Below are 19,736 nucleotides of genomic sequence, written 5' to 3' on the forward strand. Positions count from 1 at the left end.
GCCCAGCATCCGCCAAGCACCGAGGCTGATTCCTCCGTTGTGTCCCGTTAGGTTGGCTGTGTTACAGGGAGCAGGGGATAGGTAATGCGCTGGCGAGAGATGTATGTAGAGCTGGCAGGTGTCGATGGCTGGCCTTTCTAGGCTTTCATTGAAGCCCTTTTATGAGACTGGGCAAGTAAACAGCCATCAAAATCTCTTTCCACAGAGCATGGGGATTTAATCTGCTTCTGTCGGAGCTTGTTCTCTTAATAACACACTGCAGTGAGGTTTTTCAGAGGTAGGAGGTGATGCTTACATTTCTGAATGCCAGGCGTCTGGAAGCCAAGGAAGCCACTGAGAGCTGCTGCCAACCCCCATGTGACTCCTGGGGACGAGACACCACAAAGCCACCCGGTCACTGTGCCGCTTCTGGGAATGCGGGAATGATCTTTGACCGGGCCTGTAGCATCAGCGTGGTGTTGCAAAACAACCAAAGGCATCTGCTTTTTTTTAAACTAGAGTTTCTCATTTCAAACTTTGGACTCCAGCGTTGCTGAATTCTGTAAGAACTGGTTTTGGGGTTTTATTTTTGGGGCTCTGGGGAGGAGGAAGCTCTGGGATTTTTTTTTGTCTCCTAGCATAGTGTGGTGACAGTAATTTTTCATACCCTCCATCTCTATTTTTGGGGTGCCAGTTTGCTCAGGGAGCAGGACAGGATTCTTGCCTGTGTATAAGCAGTTCAACAACTTGCAGAAATCACAGATGCTTTTAAGTTTTGAAAGGCTGAAATAGCTAGTATTGAGAGCTGTTTTCACAAGCGCTTTGTTGTATTACTGCGATGTAATTTTGGAGTGGTTGGCCTTAGTAACAGGGTGAGAATTCATATAACTGGAAGATTTTAGAAGTTCTTGATTATGTAATGAACATAATTTTACAGAAGAATGAACAGAAACAACTTTGAGCCTATGGAGGACCAAAGGGTTTTGAAAATTAGCACTTACCCTGAGTGCCTTTCAAGTTTCTTCCCTACAAAGTTTTATTGATTCTAAAAATTAGAAATAAAAGAAAGTCATAGTTTATCTATCCCAAGGGTGGGACTGCTGTTCTGTTGTTTTTTTCTTTGTGGAGTCTCTCAATATTTTGAAGAGACTGGGGATAAGCCTTTGTGGGGTGAAAAAACTAAAGGAAGGAGGGCAAAGGACTCCCCTTATAGCCTTTACTCCAGATTTTCCTTTTAATTTAGTGATCTAATCCATAGCTGTGTTATACTGAGCTCTGGAGGGAGACTCTCCTCCTGCCTTCTGTCAGAGTTCATCTGTGGATGTGCAGAAGGAATTGCTGTGTGGAAACTGGAAAGACCAAGAAAGGACAGATGCATGACATTTTTCTGTCAAGCAGATACAGCCTGCTGTATAAAATCCTGATTTTGCAGGGTTCTCTCCGAGTATTTGCTTGTACCAAGTGGTGTTAGGGGTGCTGAATAAGCCAGGCGTAACCACATTTTAGTGGTGGTGGGTTTTCTTCCTTTTTAGATGATGCCTTCGCTGTAAGACCTGACTGGAGCCGAGGTCATGGGTTTTCAATCAGGCAGTTGCTGCTCACCAGGACTCGTTTGGAATAACCAGCGTGAGGTGAAAAAATGTGCATCCTAGTTCATCCCTGGGGCCGCGCAGATCCCTGCAGCTACCTCTTCCTGCAGGACTGTGGGTTGAAGATTAGCAAATACTATAGCAAGAGTTTGGGAAGAAGCAGAGGAAGCAAATAAAAGGAGGGGGGTATAATCCCAGCAAGCTGTACTGGGGCGTTGACTGCTGTGCTTCCGAGCCCCAGCCTTCCAAAGCCCCGTATGAGCGAGTTCTCAGTGTAAGGCGCTAGGATCTCTTCCAGTCTCCTGCAGCTTCCCTTCTAGTTCCTGGGGATAGGTTCTTCCCTGGGGTCCTGCAAAGGGAATTGAATTATTTGGGGGGACTTTTTTTCCCCCCCCTTTCTTTGTTTCTCCCCACTTCAGTGTCTTGCTAACCTCAGAGCCAGCTCAAAGAAGGTATAGTTTGGCAGATTATTAAACAGCTGCTTTATTTTCCCCTCTAGCTCTTGTGATGTGCCGTGTTTGTGCGAAGCTGATGTCGCAGGAATGATGCCATAGTACCGTGGAGCGGGTGTGGTGGTGGAGAATCAGTTGTTTCATCTTTCAGAATTTGCTTTCTCAAACTTTTTTTCTTTGGAACATGGAAGCATCTATTTTTTATTAAGTCTGTCCCTTTTGATGAGCTCTCTTCAGCTAAAGCACTTATCCCTGGGAGGGTAGAGTTTGAATGTTAACAGCTATGAATTTTTTATAGATATGTACAAATGCTTCAATTCAGATTCTCCACCTAGTTTTCAGAAAGGCTGATAGCACTTGAATTTGCAAAGGCTACAGTGAGTTCGGTTTTTAATTGATCTTTTTTTAATTCACGCAGGTTTTAGTCCTGTTTAAGTTATTGCAACTGGTAAGGTTTTAGTCTCGCTGATTATTTTTGAAGCTGGAGGGGGCAACTATGTTAATACCAGTATCTTTAAGGCCGATGTGTAATACATGTATCCACCTGTAGATGGTGATATGCTCTACTCCACGCCTTGGCTGTGCTGGGTCCTGCTCCCCATCCACCTGAACGAGCGAATTGCCAGGCTGGATGAATTGCATTTAGTGTCCTCCTTATTTTTATTTTTCTGAGCATGTGGGATAACCTTGACATCCTTTCCATGTCCACATCATCTTGGCCTTGTCTCGGTTAGGGTAAGTTGTGGGAGGACTTGTCCTGATGCTCAGTAACTTGTAGAGGTCTTAGTGTCTTAGAGTAAGCCAGCAGTGGGTACAGCTTAAGGTGAAATGCAAGTTATATGGGGCTTGTTCACTTTTCTTCTCCCACACGCAGCTGAGTGTGTACTTAGCGCAGCAGCACTTACCAGTTGTGCTTTGGAGGGTTGATGTGTACCTGTTTCCAAAAATCAAAGCCAGGCTTTGCGTGGGGTCCTAGAATCTCCAAGCGAAAGCAGGGGCAGCCAGCCCCGATGGCTGTGCTTGGTGCTCCCCCGTACAGGAGGGGTTTTACAGCTTGTTGGAGAAAACTGCTTGGTGGTGGTGAGCTTAGTGGTGGTCAGGAGTTGTACCTCAGTTTTTGTATGTGATTTCATGGTAGTTCTGCGCTGGTCTTAATCTTTTTTCCTGGCTGCTTGAGTGGAGCCCACCCTACCCGCGTTACCGTTTGGATGTACCAAGATGTATGAAGATGCCCAGATGTCAAAGTAGACAGCAACGCTTCTTGGGGCAGATGAGGAATGACACACATCTGGTGTCACACAGCAAGCCAGTCCCAGAGCTAGCAACAAAACCATTTCTCCTGCAGCTTTGATCTACTTACTACATTTAACTCGTAGCACAGCAGGCAGCAAGTACACCTCTGACAGCTCCCTGTGCTGCCGATCTGACTCACCACCTCCTGCTCCCTTGTTCATGCCTGTTATTTTTGCGTCTCCTGGAAAATGACCCTGATGAACAACAACCGCCAACGTGTCTTGCATTTGTGGCGGCAAAACTGCAGCTGGGCCACTGGGCTGCTTAAAGACCAGATTATTTGCCTTGCCCGGGCATTTGCTGCTGGTGCTGCAGCATGGAAGCCAGGGGGGAGGGCCGCGGCGGTGCAGGTCTGTGGGAGCAGGCTGGGGGCGGTGCCGGGGAGCTGCCTTGGGCACCTCTCCAGCCCGGCTGGAGGGGGAGCCGCTCGCCGCCCCTCCCCGTGAGGGTCGGCAGGACCTGGGGGGAGGACGGGGTCCAGGTTTTGCGCAGAACAAAGGCTGGACGGGTGCCCAGTGCCTCTTTTCGGGAACAGGGTGGGGCTTTCCAGCGTGGCGCTGGCCGGAGCCGTGTCAAGGCCAGCTCTGGGGCGCAGGGGAGGCCGGCAGCGTCTCAGTGCGTGGGACGGGGGACAGGCGGGTGCGCGGCCGTGCCTGGCGTGGGGTGACACCCCAGCGTTCCTCCAGCGGCTCCCATTGCAGGCGGCCGGGAAGTGAGGTCACAGCTCGGGCGGTTTAAGGGAGGCCGGGAGCCTGCGGACGCGCGGCGGCGCCGGAGCAGGGCTCGCTCCCGCCCCGCCGGGGATCCCCAGCCCACCGCCATGGGCCAGGGCAGGCTCCCGGCCCGCCTGGGGCTGGCCTGCTGCCTCCTGCTGCTGCTGCTGGGGGGCTCGGGGGGCCAAGGGGTGCCACGGAGGCCCTGGGAAGAGGAGCAGGGCTCTGTGGCAGAGCGGGGACCGTGGGGCAGGGCGAGGTATGAAGCTGTGAAGAAGCACTTGGGAGCTGTGGGTGCTCTCTCCAAGCAGTATTGGCAGTACCTGGCGTGCAAGGTGTGGCAAGAGGGCTGCGAAGGGGAGAAGGAGGAGGAAGAGTCCAGCCCCGGCCCAGGTAAGCACCTTCCTCCTTTCCCTCCCTCTCCCATACCCTAGGAACAGCAGTGGGTCCAAACACCCCGCGTCCCCCGGCACAGGGTCTGTGCCCCCAGCCCCTGTGGATGTCCTTCCTGAGGGTCGCTGCCCTGGGCGCCTCCCCGCTCACCCAGCGTACCCCGGGTTGCTACAGGCGCAGGTCTCTGTGCCTGCGTGAGGCGGGTGCTGCCTCCCGCTCCCCGCAGCCCAGGCCGCCTGGCGGGCAGTGCCGGCTCCCCGGCCCCCCCGCACCTGGGAGGGGGCTGCCGTTAACTGCGCCCAGCCGAGTGTCCGTACAAAACGCAAAAAAGACATTTGCTGGCAAGTCTCTGATCAGACTGCTGCCTTTTCTAGGCTGGAGCTTGCCCCTGGTGGGCCAGGATTACCTGGAGATCCTCTCTGCCTGGTACTGCAGCTTCGGCAAGTGCTGCAAGACGGGAGACTGCAGGATAGTCAACAATATCACGGGTAGGTGATATTGTTCTGTACTTGGGAGACCCCGAGCAGTGCTTGCTTCTGCTGCCTCTCCCTCTTGTCTCTTTTGTTGTTTGGTGGTTTTTTTTTTTTTTTTTCCTTTTTAAAAAAGTGTATTTTAGCAAATTATGTAAGTTAAGGGCGTTTCTGGGCAGGGTGCTGAGCTAAGTCCTGTTTCCCATTATTCATTTGTAGTTCTGAGACCACAAAAGAGTTTGCTCCTTACCGTACAGTGTATCTGCTCTGGTTTGCCACAAGCCCTGCCTTCATCCCGTAACTCCCAGCCGTATGCGGTGTGATCCAAACTGGCCCAGTATCCAGCCCCAGGTTGGGAGGGTACACCAAGAGCATGTAAGCCCCGTGCAGGTGCCATTGTGCTTTGCTGGCCCTGAGGCTTCTGGTATCCATACTCGCTGCTGGGAACTTGTGAGGGCCTGTGGGCTTCAGCGTCCTCCACAGTCATCGAGTATTCCCTCCGCTTCCCCAAGGGAAAAAGGAGTCAGTGGAAGATCTGTGACTTTTTGCAGTCAGTGGCTGATGCAGGCAGGGTCCTGGTAGCCTGCCTCGTTAACCCTGTGCCTTTAATGCCACTTCAGACTCCTCGCAGACAGGCAGCCCCACCAGCAGGGCTGAGTGGGCTTAGTGCCCTGCCACGTCGTCCCCTCTTATTCCCACCTGCAGCAGGAGCAGCAGCTGGGCTTGCAAGTTAAAGCTGAGCTCTTGCTCTCCGTTTCCTGCAGGGCTAGAAGCGGACCTCAACAAGCAGCTCCATGGGCAGCACTTGGCCAAAGAAGTTGTCGTCCGGGCGGTGCAAGGGTTTCTGCAGAGCCCGCAGCCACAGAAGGCTCTGGTCCTCTCCTTCCATGGCTGGTCCGGCACAGGCAAGAACTTTGTGGCCCGGATGCTGGCCAGTCACCTGTACCGGGATGGGCTGAAGAGCAAGTGTGTCAGGGTGTTCATCTCGCTCTTCCACTTCCCCCATCACAAGTACATGGACTCGTACAAGGTGAGACCCAACAACACGGTTTTGCTGCAGGGATGGTTGGGCGTGCTGGGTGTGACTGGGATAGAGTCTGTTTTCTTCACAGCAGCCGGTAGGGTACTGTGGTTTGGATTTGTGAGTAGAACAGTGTTGATAAAACACCAGTGTTTTGGCTAGTGCTGAGCAGCGCTTGCACAGCCTCAAAGCTTTCTCTTTTTCCTGCTCTGCCCCTGCAGTCAGTAGGTTGGGTGTGCTCAAGAAGCTGGGGGAGGAGGGGGGACACCAGGCAGCTGACCCCAACTGACCAAAGGGATATTCCATGCCATTTAATGTCGTGCTCAGCAATAAAAACTGAGGGGAGGGGATTTTGGGGTAGGAATCCATTGCTCAGAGACTGGCTGGGCATCAGTGGTAGGTGTGAGTGATTGCCTTTGCACGACTTGCTTGGTTTTCTTTCTTTCTTCTTCTTTCCTTCGCTTATTAAACTATATATGTCTTGACCCACACGTTTACTTGCTTTTGCTCTTCCTGTTCTCTGCCCTGTCCCGCTGGGTGGGAGGGAATGAGCAAGTGGCTGTGCAGTGCTTAGCTGCCAGCTAGGGTTAACCCACCGCATCCAGGCTCAGCCCCTGCACAATCTGCTGGCAGCAGTGACTGCTGCTGGGCTTCTCACACTCCTCCCTGCCGCTCTGCAGGCTCAGCTGAAGAAGCAGATAAGCGAGACTGTGCAGCTCTGCAAGCAGGCCCTGTTCATCTTTGATGAGGCAGAGAAACTTCATTTCAGCCTCCTTGATGCCATCAAGCCTTTCATGGCTCGCTATGACAATAAGGGCCAGGCGGATTATCGAAGATCCATCTTCCTCTTCCTCAGGTGATTTCTGGGCCCCCAAAGGGATGGGGAGGAGCAGAGCAATAGAATTTATCCCCTGAGGTGTGTGATATGAGGGGCTCAGGCTGCAGAGGAGGGGAAAGAGATATCTAGGTGGCAGTTGCCTCCATGCTTAGTTTTGCTTATTGATGCTGGGCATCCTCCCTGGGCACTTGCAGGAGGAGCTGAGGTCCAGCTTAGCTGGGACACCTGAGCCAGCGTCTAGGCTTTGAAACGAGGAACAAGCGAGAGTCAGAGCTAGCATGGTGTCACCCTGCACCCTGGATGGCTGAGCAGGGAGATCCCATACTCCAGGGAACAAAGCTGGGGCTGCAGGTCTTGGTGGGAGTCCCTTGTATGAAGTGGCACTGCTAGTTCGGAGCGGGAGTGGAGAGTTCTCGCTGCTTCACGTGGCTGCAGGCTGAGGTGCCATCCATCTGCTGTGCTGTGAGGGCTGATCCTGGCATCAGCTCGCCCTGTGGCTTAGTCATTGGAGGTTAGTTCCTTTCCAATCTTCAGGGAGAAAGGTGTTTGGCTTGTGTGCACCCCAGTGCTGTCCCTGACCCAGGCCTAGGTGGGACACACCCTGGGGGACAAGTAGGACATCTCAAAACCAAGGTGTGACGTAGGCATGTGCCTGAAGTAGCCAGTGAGAAATGCCAAGGAGAGACAAGCATCTTGGGCCCCCTTCAATTTTGCATTTACAGCCTTCTGCTTGGCTCTGGCAGGAGGTGTTCCCACAGGCTGGAGGCGGGCAGAGCATTTGTTCTCCATCTCCCACCATCCAGGCGATTGTTGTTCATCCAAGCTTGGTAGTTCACCAGGAAAGTTCCTCTGCCAGTGGAAGACCTGTATCTCTGCTGGGTGCTTGTGGCATTTCAGTCCTACCTGTCTGGTCCTCTGGCAGGAGTCATGGTGGAGGGGGCATATTCTCCCTCGTTGCTCGGGGCAGGGTGGACGTGCTGCCAGCTGCGCTGAGCTGACCTCATGTCCTACCTGGCAAGCTGTGCAGGTGATGGGAGGGCGACGTCAGCCCCTTCGTGTCCAAGCACAGGGGAGCAGGGTGCCTTGAACAGCAGCAGTGTGTAATCCTGGGGGTTTCGTCATACCCCGTGGCAGTGTGACACAGACCTGTGGCAGGAGGGCTGGCTCTGCCCCAGGGCTCCTTTGGACACCGGCCTGAGCTGGAAGGCACCCACAAGGATCATCATGTCCAACTCCTGTCCCTGCACAGGACAGCCCCAAATTCACACCATGTATCTGAGGGCGTTGTCCAAGTGCTTCCTGAATAGTGTCAGGCTTGGTGCCGTGACTGCCTCCCTGGGGAGCCTGTTCCAGTGCTCCACCACCCTCTGGGTGAAGAACCTTTTCCTAATATGCAGCCTAAACCTCCCCTGAAACTAAACTATATAGTTGAAACTATCCAACCTAAACCTCCCCTGGTCCTGCAGCTTCAGCCAGGTTTGTGTGATGGGGATGGGGTGGGACTGGCTGGCTGTCCTCAGTCAGAAGGGGCTGTTTCTCCTGTGGTCTGAGTGGGAGCAGGATCAGTACAAGCTGTTTCACCCCACAAAGGAGTAGAGGGGAAATAGTGGTGGCTTTTTAATTTTGCCTCCCCTCCATTTGGGGAATGGGTCCAGAGCCTCTGACATGGGAGGAAAGACAGGTGCAAGATCTGTGTCTCAAAGTGCCTCTCTGTCTCCCCCCTACAGAAGCCCTGCAGCCAGCTGGTTCCCAGTATCACCATGGCACTTGGGGATGGGGGGGTCTTGTCTCAGGCTGTTGCAAACCCCTCACCAGCATGCGGGGGCTGCCTGGCCTTGAACTGCCTTTCCAGGTGAGGGCTGCCCTGGGAGCCTCGATGGCTGTCAGGACCTCACGTCCCCCACCATGGAGCTGCCCCCACAGTGGGTGTCCAGAGGAGTACTCGCACAGGAACTGCGCTGCCTCGTCCCTCGGGCACGGATGCTTTGCCAAGCCCTGGGCTGCCACTTGAATCCGTGCCCTGGACCTTTACTTCTAGTGTGACTCCTGCCATGTGCTCTGCCCTCCAACTTGGATTTTCAGGGATGGCTTGTTAAGAGTCTGGTGTGGGGCCAAGGGATGCCTGTGAGGTCAATGGGCATCCAAGCCAGGACAGGGGACTGATGGACATGGGAGGATTCTGCTGGCTCCCGGTCCTGCCCTGGGAGAGAAAGCAGCTGCCTCAGGGTCTGGGCTGGCAAGATGGAAGATAGCTGCATAGATGCCTATAGAAAGGGGCTCTTTGGGAGGAAAGCTGGTTCCTCTGCCCATGTTTCAGGTGCTGATCCTACACCGTAAATCCTTCGTTGCTAATAATTGCTGCGGCCTGTCTGTAGGGGAGGCTGCTGGCAGCTGTCAGCAGTTCATCTCTGGGGGCACGGCTGAGTGACTTCCCTTCTATCTGCAGCAATCTCGGTGGCAACGCCATCAATGAGGTAGCCCTGGACTTCTGGCGAGCCGGCCGGGCACGGGAGGAGATCTCCATGGAGTTCCTGGAGCAGCGGCTGCAGCTGGAGCTGCAGGAGCCTGCAGGTAAGGGCTGGGCTTGCTCCCAGGATGCTGCGGGCAGGCTGCCCGCAAGCCTGCCCCTCTGCCAGCTCAGGGCCCCACTTACGCAGCACCACGCACCTTCTGCTGCACAAGTGTATGCGCTGCAGGACAAGCCTTTATTCCATGACCCACCCTGGGGTTATTTGAAACGTGAGCCCCTTCCTTCATCTACTTAAGCTCTGACTCTGCCTTGCCCCTTTGGCCCTGAAAACGGCCAGGTTGCAAGAGGCACCCTAACACTGTGCGGGGTTGTCAAGGCTTCTCTGGGGGTTCAGGCTCCTCTTGGCCTGAGGTGGGCAAGCTGTGGTGACGTTGTGTTCAGACTGCGCGCTGGCCAGCTCTTTACCAGTGGGAGGGTGCGTGTCCCACCGCGTCCGGATGGATGAGCCAAGACAGCCCCCTCAGAAAGACAAGTCTTGCCTTGCAGAGGGATGCCTGCTCTCAGATGAAGCTTCTGAAGTTTGTTTTATCTTGCTTTTTGGTGCAGAGAATTATGCCCGCAGCCACCTCCTCGAAGAGAACCTCATTGATTTCTTTGTGCCATTCCTGCCCCTGGAGTACCCACACGTGAAGCTCTGTGCGCGGGATGCTTTCCTGGCCCGTGGACTTCCGTACACTGAGGCAGCCCTCGATGAGGTGGCCAGGATGATGGTGTTTGTCCCCAAAGAGGAGAAGCTTTTCTCTGCACAGGGCTGTAAATCTGTATCCCAGCGCATCAATTACTTCCTTCCCTGAACACCAGGTGGGACTACACCAGTGGTGAAGGTGGTTCTGCACACTAGGAGCTGCTCCTTGCACAAGCTCAGGCAAGCAGGTTGCCCAGCCATGCACTTGCACAGGGACAGAGACAACTCTTTGTTACTCCAAGGGCTGTTTGCAGGGAAGGAGGCGCACCCTGCCCAGCCGTACTCCTGGGACACGAGGACAGCCTGAGCTTGGCTGCGTTTTAACTCTGTCTGGTGTTTAAGTCCCTTCCTCTAGCAGGTTGTAGCAATTAGGTTGTGCTGACAGGTGCTTTGTTTGCCGTGAGCAGGGATGTTGAGGCCTTGGTTTGTTAGCATGCAAGGAGGGCCTTGGACACACTGGCCCTGGTGAGACAGTCCAGCAGAAGCCACGTCCTCATCCCCGTCCCCAGTTTTCTCGGTCACTTTACAAGCTTTCAAACTGCACAGACCTGTTTAGCTGGAGTTGTTGGTTCCCCCCGCCCCCCCCGTTGCTGTCCTGCACTCTCAAGGCATCTGCTGCGCAGGGCCACACGTGCCAGGATCGCAGTTTGTGCAGGGAGGCCCTTGCATAGGAAAATGACTGAATCCTCTCCTCTGGCGATGTCGAAGCCATAGCCTCTCGCTTTGGTGTGCCCCTCTCGTTAGAGCCTTTCGTTGTATGGAAGCAGCAGCAGGGATGAGGCAAACTTGTGCCGAAATTCTTTTTCTAACCAGTTTGGTGAAAAGCTTGTTTGCTTCATTGCAAAATGAAGAAAAAGGGGAGACTAATTCCCCTTTCAAGGGCAAAGGGCAGTTGAGCAGGATGGTGGCTGAAGGAACCGACTGCAGTTGAATTCAGGTTTTCACGGACCCAGTGAGCTTTGGGTACTTTTTTTTTTCTGGCAGCTCCCCCCTGCCCCCCCCAGGCTGTTGAATGCTGTGGGTTGTGTTTTTTTGCTGGTATCAGCATTACTATGCTATGGGGCTGTTTGCTGTCTGGGTACTTGCCAGGTGATAAGTATGTTACAGCAGGACCAAAAAATTTCAACAGCATTATGGGAATTGCTTTGTGACCTCTAGGTCAAAACTCCCTTCCAGCACTGCTGGGCTGGGTGATGAGGTGAACCAGCACATGCCAAGGACAGGGCTGAGCTCCCTGGGCCCTCAACCCATGTGCAGACCTTTGATCTATTTTAAGCTCTGAACCTCTCAGCGGTGCCAGCGATGAGCAGCGCAACCTCTGGGAAAAGATTGACCAGACACGCTTACCCCCCCTGCAGACTTTGAGTCCGCAGTTCCCTGCCCGGGCACGCTGACTGTTGGCTAGCAAGGCTTCACAGGCCAAGGCAGGAAGGCGAGCCAGCTGCTTTCTTACTGCTCCACTGATGCAAAGTTAGTTTAAACTTACCTGTTGGCTCTAGACTGGACCTCAGGGCCTGTGCCAGCATGCGAGGTTACCTGGAAGTTCTCAGACTTGGTTTGTGGATAATCTTGTAATCACGCGTGTCAGGACTGAAGCGTCAGCCTGGGAGAGAGCAGCGGGCACTCCGCCCAGGGAGGCAGCTGGGGAAGGGTGGCTGCAAGCCCCACGGAGGACACAACTCAGCTTGTGTTCTATAACCTGGGCAGAAAGTTGTTGGTTAGCTGAAGGTTAGTTGTCTAGGCCAGGATAACCTATGATTTTTTTTTCCCCCAAAAATGCAAAAGAATCCTCAGCTGTCCAGGTTAAACTGAGGCCGCTTGGGGTGAGCGGGAGTCAGTCTGGCAGCCGTTTCACCAGCGCGGGGCTGGTGTGGCGTTGGCACGTTATGTAGGCCTTACTGAAGGAGGAGGTGGTGGTGTTCCCGATGAGGGCAATGTCAAACTGATGATGGAAGACCTGCGCGCTGCCAGGTCACGCTTGTGTATGTTTGAGAATTAAGTGCTTGCTTATGCAACCCCAACAGCAAGAACCAGTTTCCTCCGACCACTCCACGGCAATGTTAAGTTTAATTTTAAGGGCATAAATAAAGAGTCTGCTTTTCTTTGCAATCTGGCAGAATTAAAATATTTTTCTTTTTAACAGGTTTGTAATCATCTTGTCTTTTCCACCCAAATAACAAACTTCAGGTTACTACTGAGCAGCTTTGACTATTCCTTAAGGGGGGAAAAAAAGGCAGCACACACTCAGGGGGATTTTTTCTTTTTTTGCCAATAAAATATTGCAACCTTTATTTAAAACAAAATGCAAATTGGCAAAACTTTGTGGAACGACAGGCAAAGAGGCCCTTCAAAGGACCTTATTTACATCAAGTTTAACACTGTTTGCAGTTCACAGTCAGACAATAGTGAGAGAATTAAATTAGAAAAACAACCAAAATATATTACAATAACAATTAAAAACAAAAACAGTTGACAACACTGGTAGAGTGACTGGTGATTAATGTGTTTCATTTTAATCCATTCCTGTCCTCAACGAGTTCACTACTGATACAAAGAGCGTGCCGATGCCGAGCCGATCGGGCTTCACCTCCCGTGCCCAACAGACACGTTCGGAAGAACGACCTCCTTTGGTACAGGCGTTTCTTATTGTGTAGGTATAAGTAAGTCGGGTGTCCCATAACCTCTTATCTCCTACTTCCAGGGAACAGGCGGAAGGTTTTGTTCTACACTACAGGCAACCGGAGGGTGACCCCAGCGCCCACCCGTGCTAGTCGGTGCTGGGCTCTGCAGCGGGAGGTTTCCGAGCGTGCTGTAGTTGCTACCCTTCGGTTTTCCTGCCAGTTACTGATTAGCAGCAGGGCTGGGCCGAGTGTTTTAAAAGAGAAGACGGCAGCCTGTTACATTTACAAAAAAAGATCTTCTGGATTCGTCAGTGCTTGTCACAGCTGCTGCTGCCCAAGTGCACTGACAAGCAAAATGCAGAGCACCTCAGCTGCTGGGGAAGCCTGCCTTAGGTAAGCGGTACAGACAGCAGGGTCTGGATTTATGACCGCAGAGCGTAACCTGTCCTACCTGCTCACACACCTGCTGCCTTTTGGGGAGGGGCTGCTCTTGTAACACAGAGTTTTGGTGCAGCCACTGCCCCACGCTGTGGGGTTTAGTTCTGCCGCCCACGGAGAGCGAGCGGTGTGCCGTAACACTCTTGCGTAAGCGCACCTGACGGATGTCAACGCGTGTGCGTTTGGATGTCTCACTGACACCAGGCCAGTGGTGCTCAGAAGTGTCTTGTATGAGGAGGACGGGGACAGAAACACCCCCCTTCCCCACTGCGTTCTGCATCAGCAACGCTGCTCCATTCAATTCCACTTTCCCAGTGGCTAAATTTGACACAGCCCCAAGAGCCAGACTCTTAACTCAGCTTCACCTCTACCCCCACTAATGAAATATATGATTAAATCAAGTGCTGCCAGTCAGACAGCAGAGTGCACCAGTTCTGGGGTTAAAAAGGGTGTACAGTGCAGGAAGGAAACAGAATTGCACCTGTGAGTCAGCTAATTCCCCACAGTAGCTAGGAAGAAAAAGTGCCCCACGTCAAGTCACTCATGTGAGCGCATGCTTTGTGCTTGGCATTACCAGGCCCTACATGATGCCATCCCCTGTTGCAAAGACCACTGCAAATTCTAGCCCATACTAGTGCAAGCGAGAGCGCCCGGCTGCAATTGCATCCTCACCCCACAAGGCCGTCTCACAGTGTTGAGGAAAGGAAACAAAACAGGCGTTTATGCCTCGTCCCTGCCCTGAACAGTGGAGCAAGAAGCGCTCTTCACTGGGACAAATAACAGGGCTTCACCATCCTTGCGTTACTTTGCACACGCTGTGCAAGGCTGAAAGCAGAGAAGCTGCTACGGTGGAGACCTTTAAGGCCGAACAGAAGGCCAAACCTAGCAAAGGGGAAAAGGACCAGCAACAATTTTAGGAGTGTGGCTGTGGAAGGAAGAACAATGAACAGTGATGTACAGCAGAAGCAGCTTTCCCAGCTCCCATCCTTTTGCTAGCCTGCCAGCGGGCAGGGGAGAATTCCAGTTTTGGAATAAACCACCATTGGGCAGCAGAAGCAATTCCACAACCTCCTATTTAGGGGAAAAAACCTAGTGTCAGTCAGCGCTACCTCTGCCATCACCTACCTATGATGTAAGACAAGAGGCACAAGCAGAGAAAACGCTGTCCATAGAAGTGATGACTGGCAAATCCCAGAATTCTACTACTCTGTGTTTTCCCTCCACTGGAGCAAGTCATCAGAACTGAAGGGGCTTCTGTGTTGCCCACAGCGGTTGTGGAGTCTCCATCCTTGGAGATATGCAAAAACTCTCTGGATGCAGCCTTGGGCGGCAGCTGCAGGTGGCACTGCTTGAGCCAGGGGCTGGACCAGCCAGCCCCTCCAGAGGGGCTCCCTCCAGCCTCAGCCAGTCTGTGGCTCTCTAAAAGCAGATTTACTGCTCACTGCCCTGTCCCCCTGCCCACTACCTCTGCCATGGCAGAGGAGAAACCAGGTGGCATCAGAAAGGACACAGGGATGACCAAGGGAGGGGAGCCAGTCCTTTGCTAGGACACAGTTAGTTTCTTCAGAAATGGCTGAAAGAGGGGAGGTTTAGTAGTTAGAAATTCCAGGAATTGTTTGCTAGTCCATCTATGCTATTGTTTGCTGGAGCTTTTCTGGGACACTGGCATTCAGGAACAGAAAAAGGCTTATTTTTCAAAGTACTTATTAGAACTGGACTAAGTTCCTTAAAATTGTCTGGTTAAAATACCTTTGTCCTGAGAATCACTTCAGTGTCAGCCCACTCATCCTAGGCTGAGGAGTAGTACAATGATGAAATCACACGATTGTCTGCCAGGGCAAACAAGACCTGCCTTTCTGCCCCGAAGAAAGCTCCCATACACCTTTTGATTGTTTAAAAGGCCACATGAAGCAATACCACACGTGTTCTTCCCTTTGCAGGTCATCTTTCCAAAGGCAGTTAGTTTGGTGTGCAGTGATGCACACCTTCAGTAAAGATGACTGAAAGAGATAAGGTAAACCACAAAAGCCCTCAGTAAAGTCTAGCCGATAACAGTTTGATACTCTGCCTTATGGCTGAGCATTGCTATGAAAGAGCTGACCCGAGGGCTGCCGGAGAGCCTGGGCAAGCTGCACATCCTATTGCAGTCCTAGACAGCAGGCTTTGGGCTTGGTACTGCTAAGTCAGGATGAGTAACCCATGCTGTACTTTTGTGTGTCTCCACTTAGGTGTAGCTCAGTGGAGTAAAACTGACTCACAGGTGTAACTAATTCACGTTAACGCTCATCAGTTGGGGTGGAGGGGTTGCTTTTTTTTCCCCCACTTACCAGGACAGCGTAGCTCACTGTCTGCTCCACTGGTGCCCGTTCGTGCATTGTGACACAACTTTGTTTACCATAGACCAGTAACAAAAAGAGAATTCTCAGCCACCAGCCCATTTCTAAAGATTTTTTTCAGGTCAGTGTCTCACTGTGCTCCATGGAAAAAACTCACTGAGATGGCCCAGCCTACTTCCAAGCACCAACAGGGCAATGCTTCTAGACAGAAATGGAAGTGCCCTCCTTCTAAATTCACACTTGTGCCCCAGCTCAACTCTAAATGCTCAAACTAAAAGCAGCGCAAAAACGCTTTAAAAACAAGTTAAAAAAGCATTTTAGCCAAAAAGAAAAGATTTAAGGTGCAAAGCAAGCCAGATCCTCTACCATCACCAACAGAGTGAAGTGAGCAGCAGCATGCAGGGTAAGGTGTATTTGGAGCCAGGTAGCAGGCCTGTTTTCTTCTCTCAAGCCAACAGTTAGTTGAGGTCTTCCTACTTGTCAGTACATTTACCTCCCAGGGAGTTGTGCATATACACAGAAGAATGGCTTTTTGAGGCCACAACAGTCTACAAACAGCACTAGGACCAAGGAAGACAACTTCAACCATATGACTGCTTTCATTCTGGGATTGTCACTAGGCATCAGACATCAGAGACCATAACCCAGCAGGAGCCCTGGTAGGCAGAGCTGTAACACTTGTCACATCTTAGGCAGAGGAGCACACAGTGTATGTGCATGTTCCCCATGCCACAGCATGAGATTCTGGTCTAGCCTTTAAAATACAGGAATAAAAAAAACCCACAACATGGCTACAATTCCCCCCATGCGCTGACATACCTAGTCACCTTCATATGCAGGGAAGCTAAAAGCCTGTGAGACCAGTAAGCACTAGAACAAATCCTGGGAAGCCGTCAGCGTGAAGTGTTAGTGTTATGCCAAGAGCAGGGACTGGTCCAGGCAATCCTGCAGCTGTAAGGGCATGTGGTGGGCGGGTGAGGCTGTACCTTCTGGCTCTCCAGCTGGCCCTGCAGTGCTGTGACTGCTAAAGGAATGTGGAGAACAGCCAGAGGTGGTGGTAGCTCTGCCTTACCTACCATGGGTCCTCAAGGTGATGAAACTGAACTGGGGAGTCAACCTGGTAACAAGTTAAAATCAATCTAGAGCTTAAAGAACAAAAACAGAAACAAAAAAACCAAACAAAAAACAAAACCACCCAAACAAAACCACACCCACCCACCCCAATAACAACACTGGCAAGTTGTGCAAGAGCCCCAAACTACTCACAAAAGACCATCAAGCAGCACCCGTGCTAGACCACTAGAAATAGCTAACAACTGAGTGAAGGCTGTGTGGTGGGGAAGGGGGTATTCCAGTGGTAAGTCTGCCCAGCATCCCTGACGCTTCCGATACAACAAAGATGAGAACATGTGGTGGATGAGGTGGACAGGAGGAAAAAGGGAGAGTTTCATATATTAACCAATTTTGCAGTTCTCATTACAGCAGCAACAGCGCTGTGGAAGTAAGCCATCTGGGCTAGTGCATCCACCTCCAGCAGCTCTGAATACTGTCAGTGCATTAGACCTTTCCTGTGACCTCCCCCTTCAGAGCTACTCCAGCTCAGGCTGCTCAGCAGTTGGTACCAACGGAGCCCCAGTGCCTTTCCTTTGCCTTGTCAGGAGGCCAAAGCATGCGTTAGTGCAGACAGGGGAGGATCTGTACAGCCAAGTGGCCTGCAGCCACTCCAGTACTCCAGCTATCACACATCAAACCATCCTTCCCAGGGCAAGAACCTGCTATCGGTTCTCCTGCCTCTCCAAGGGAGGAGCAAGGAACTTCCTTCCCTTGCCATACCAAGCAGATCAGACTGACTAGGTAGGGACAAATACTTGATGTTCTGCCCCTTACAGCTTTAATCTACCCTCTCCATCCCCATTTTTTTTTGAGATGAACCTGTAAACGTGAGGAGAACTCAGTGATCTGAGGTACTTCACATACTCAAGTATCAGTCTTTCCTTTTGAAAGCATCAGTACAGAAAAAAAGTCCGCCCCCCCCTCCCCGTATGTATTTCTCTTACCCAGATCGACAGTAGCTACCTTTGCACCACATCGCTGATTTCTTGGACACATGACAATAAGTTATTAAGGACGGGGTTTGCCCCAGGGATGCTAGCAGCTGTTGAGGACACCTGCAGTTCCTGCAGGCTGAGTTCCAGTTTGCTCACGGCTTCCCGGAAGGCAAATTTGTTGCGTGTATGCGGGATGCAGTCCACGTAGCCTGAGCAGTAATCCAACAGCTGGTGCCCTGTGTCCACCAGCTGGCTGTTTGGTGTCGGCTCGGCAATGGCACTCGAGAGAAGATCTGCGCACTCCAGCAGTGCTTCCTTGCTGATTTTGTCTGCAGAGATTTTCTCAGCTGCCTGTTTGGTCTTTCTTAGTGCTACTTTTGCGCCAGCCGTGCCGTTGGCCATTTTCACTGGGGAGGTGGAAGACGATGACAGAGGCACTTGAGGTGGAGGCATCACGGGCCTCCCAGATTTTCCACCAACAGGTGCTGCTGCTGCTGCTGCCTTCTTACTCCCTTCGCTCGATTCCAGTCCGTGCTGCGCTCCCGCCACATTGCTCAACTCTTCTGCTGCATCTGAGCAGGCAGCTGGCTGTTGTAGGAGCCTCATCACTGGTGGTGGTGGTGGAGCACACTTTGGTTTTACCCGTCTGGGCCGGTCCCTGTCGCCAGAAGAAGTGACCTGATGCTCAGATAAGAGCTTAAATTTATTACCCTGAGAGTCTGTGCCAATGAGCTGCACGTCTGCTGGAGTGTGTTTTAGAGTGGGTGAGATTAGGACTGGCACTTTGTGGTTATGAGTGGTTGGAAGTATTGCTGCAGCCTTTACTGGAGACGACCACCCCGGTCTCTCACCATCCTCAAGGGCCCCTTGCCGTGGGCCACTGTTTTTCTCTTTGACCTTAGGAGCTGCTGCTAGCCCTGGACCCTCCTTTTCTTCTGATCCAGAGGCGGTTCGGAAAGGGAGTGCTGTGGCACCCCTTGGCAAGAGTTTTGCTTTTGGTCTCTCTCTGGTCAAAGCAGGGCCTTCTTCAAACCTTTTGGGAAGCAGGTCATTGGCCCTCCCTGTGTTCTCATCAGGTTGAGAGGAGGTGGACACTGTCCGTTCCAGCTGGATTTTTGACCTCTGGGAATTTCTGGGAAGGGTCATTGCCATCCTATCCTGCTCTGGAAGCCCTGAGGACATGGAAGATGTAGAGTTTGACCTTGGAAAAGGCTTTGAAGCTTCTTCATTGCCAGTGGGTTTTCCTGCTCGTAAACCCAGTGTCTTTTTAATCAAGCGTGGTGTAAAGAAACCAGTGATGCCCGACCACCCACCACCAGTGCTTACGCCCCCACCACTGCTGGTACCAGTGCCATCATCGTTGTAGAAGGTCCTCTGCACAAAGCCCCCACCATAGCACTTGGGTGGCGCCAGGCTCGCGTCCTGCTGTGTGGGAGCAAAAGAGAACCCGTCCACATGCTGCAAGGAAGCAACAGGTGAAAAATTACCCGTCAGCTCGTATTTCTTATGGGGCTGATTCTCCATCTCTCGGAAGGAACTGCTGCGCTTGGGAGGTGTGGGAGCATTCCTCTTCTTCATAAATGAGCTGAAGAAGCCACCTTTTCTGTCCCTGGTGAAAGTGGTCTCTTTGGCATCCTCCAACAGGCTGCTGGGTGACTTGTCCCTCTGCTTGCGAGGCAGTGCGGGAGACCCACTTGTTGGCTGTGTGCTTCTGATAAAACCTAGACAGAAGACGCAAGTCTGAATCTGCAAAATCAATTTCCATTTCCACCTTCCCATCTATCCTGCAGTGCGCTCTATAGGCCTGGCGTATTTAGCTGCCCAGGTTCTGCAGAGATAGATCGAGAGGGGAAGTCAGCACTATTATTTCTGTGTGAGGTTGGCCTGATTTTGATCTTCCCCCCCCACTTCTGCATGCGTCACTTGTCTGTTGTCTATACTGAGAAGGGCACTTAGGAGGGGGCTCAGGAAAAAGTGAAGTTGCCCTTTTAGTTTCAGTTTCTTATTCCCTTCCTGTAGTTTTTTCCTCCTTCCCCAAATACCGCAAGTATAAAAGAAAGTCTTTTGTGTTGTCAACTTTGGTTTTGAAGCTGTCATTTATAAAAAAAGCAGCAAAGCTAGATGTAAAAGACAAAATTACAATGTAATTTACTAAAAGAACATTGAACAAGCTGCAGTGTTTTCTATTTGCTAGTAAATAACTGGCCTCTGAGGTGGCCAACAGCCCTAATGACATAGCAGTGCAAACCACCTTCCCATGTCACATTGTTCTGTTTTCTTCTGTTTCTCTGTCAATTTACACCAGCAACAAGCCTATCCCAGAATACATG

The 19,736-nt window shown here is 52.0% G+C and overlaps 2 protein-coding genes across 5 annotated transcripts in view; one reads left to right on the top strand and one right to left on the bottom strand.

Moving 5' to 3' along the window:
* Nucleotides 1-3,729: 3,729 nt before the first annotated feature.
* Nucleotides 3,730-12,103, top strand: TOR3A (torsin family 3 member A). The gene is made up of 6 exons (XM_075096892.1): nucleotides 3,730-4,419; nucleotides 4,794-4,907; nucleotides 5,654-5,919; nucleotides 6,591-6,766; nucleotides 9,195-9,319; nucleotides 9,825-12,103. The coding sequence occupies exons 1-6, from the start codon at nucleotides 4,134-4,136 to the stop codon at nucleotides 10,070-10,072; spliced, it is 1,215 nt and encodes a 404-aa protein (XP_074952993.1). The 5' UTR covers nucleotides 3,730-4,133; the 3' UTR covers nucleotides 10,073-12,103.
* Nucleotides 10,986-19,736, bottom strand: part of ABL2 (ABL proto-oncogene 2, non-receptor tyrosine kinase) — a 51,622-nt gene continuing 42,871 nt past the window's right edge. For 2 of the 4 annotated variants that reach the window (XM_075096880.1, XM_075096881.1), the window contains exons 11-12: nucleotides 18,894-19,127; nucleotides 10,986-18,578 (exon numbers count right to left, since the gene is read on the bottom strand). In XM_075096880.1, the coding sequence (XP_074952981.1) occupies nucleotides 17,431-18,578; nucleotides 18,894-19,127 (1,382 nt within the window). In that variant the 3' untranslated portion in view covers nucleotides 10,986-17,430. Of the gene's footprint in view, nucleotides 19,128-19,736 lie in introns of all 4 variants that reach the window. The other 2 variants (XM_075096878.1, XM_075096879.1) reach the window with 1 other exon arrangement.

This window comes from Phalacrocorax aristotelis, chromosome 6 (assembly GCF_949628215.1).
Source record: "Phalacrocorax aristotelis chromosome 6, bGulAri2.1, whole genome shotgun sequence".
Lineage (NCBI taxonomy): Eukaryota > Metazoa > Chordata > Aves > Suliformes > Phalacrocoracidae > Phalacrocorax > Phalacrocorax aristotelis.

Excerpts from the sequence above, each read along its gene's own strand:
- TOR3A (XM_075096892.1), top strand. The coding sequence starts at position 4,134 with ATGGGCCAGGGCAGGCTCCCGGCCCGCCTGGGGCTGGCCTGCTGCCTC. Across the intron at positions 4,420-4,793 it reads AGAGTCCAGCCCCGGCCCAG|GCTGGAGCTTGCCCCTGGTG; the intron begins GTAAGCACCTTC and ends TGCCTTTTCTAG. Across the intron at positions 6,767-9,194 it reads TCCATCTTCCTCTTCCTCAG|CAATCTCGGTGGCAACGCCA; the intron begins GTGATTTCTGGG and ends TTCTATCTGCAG.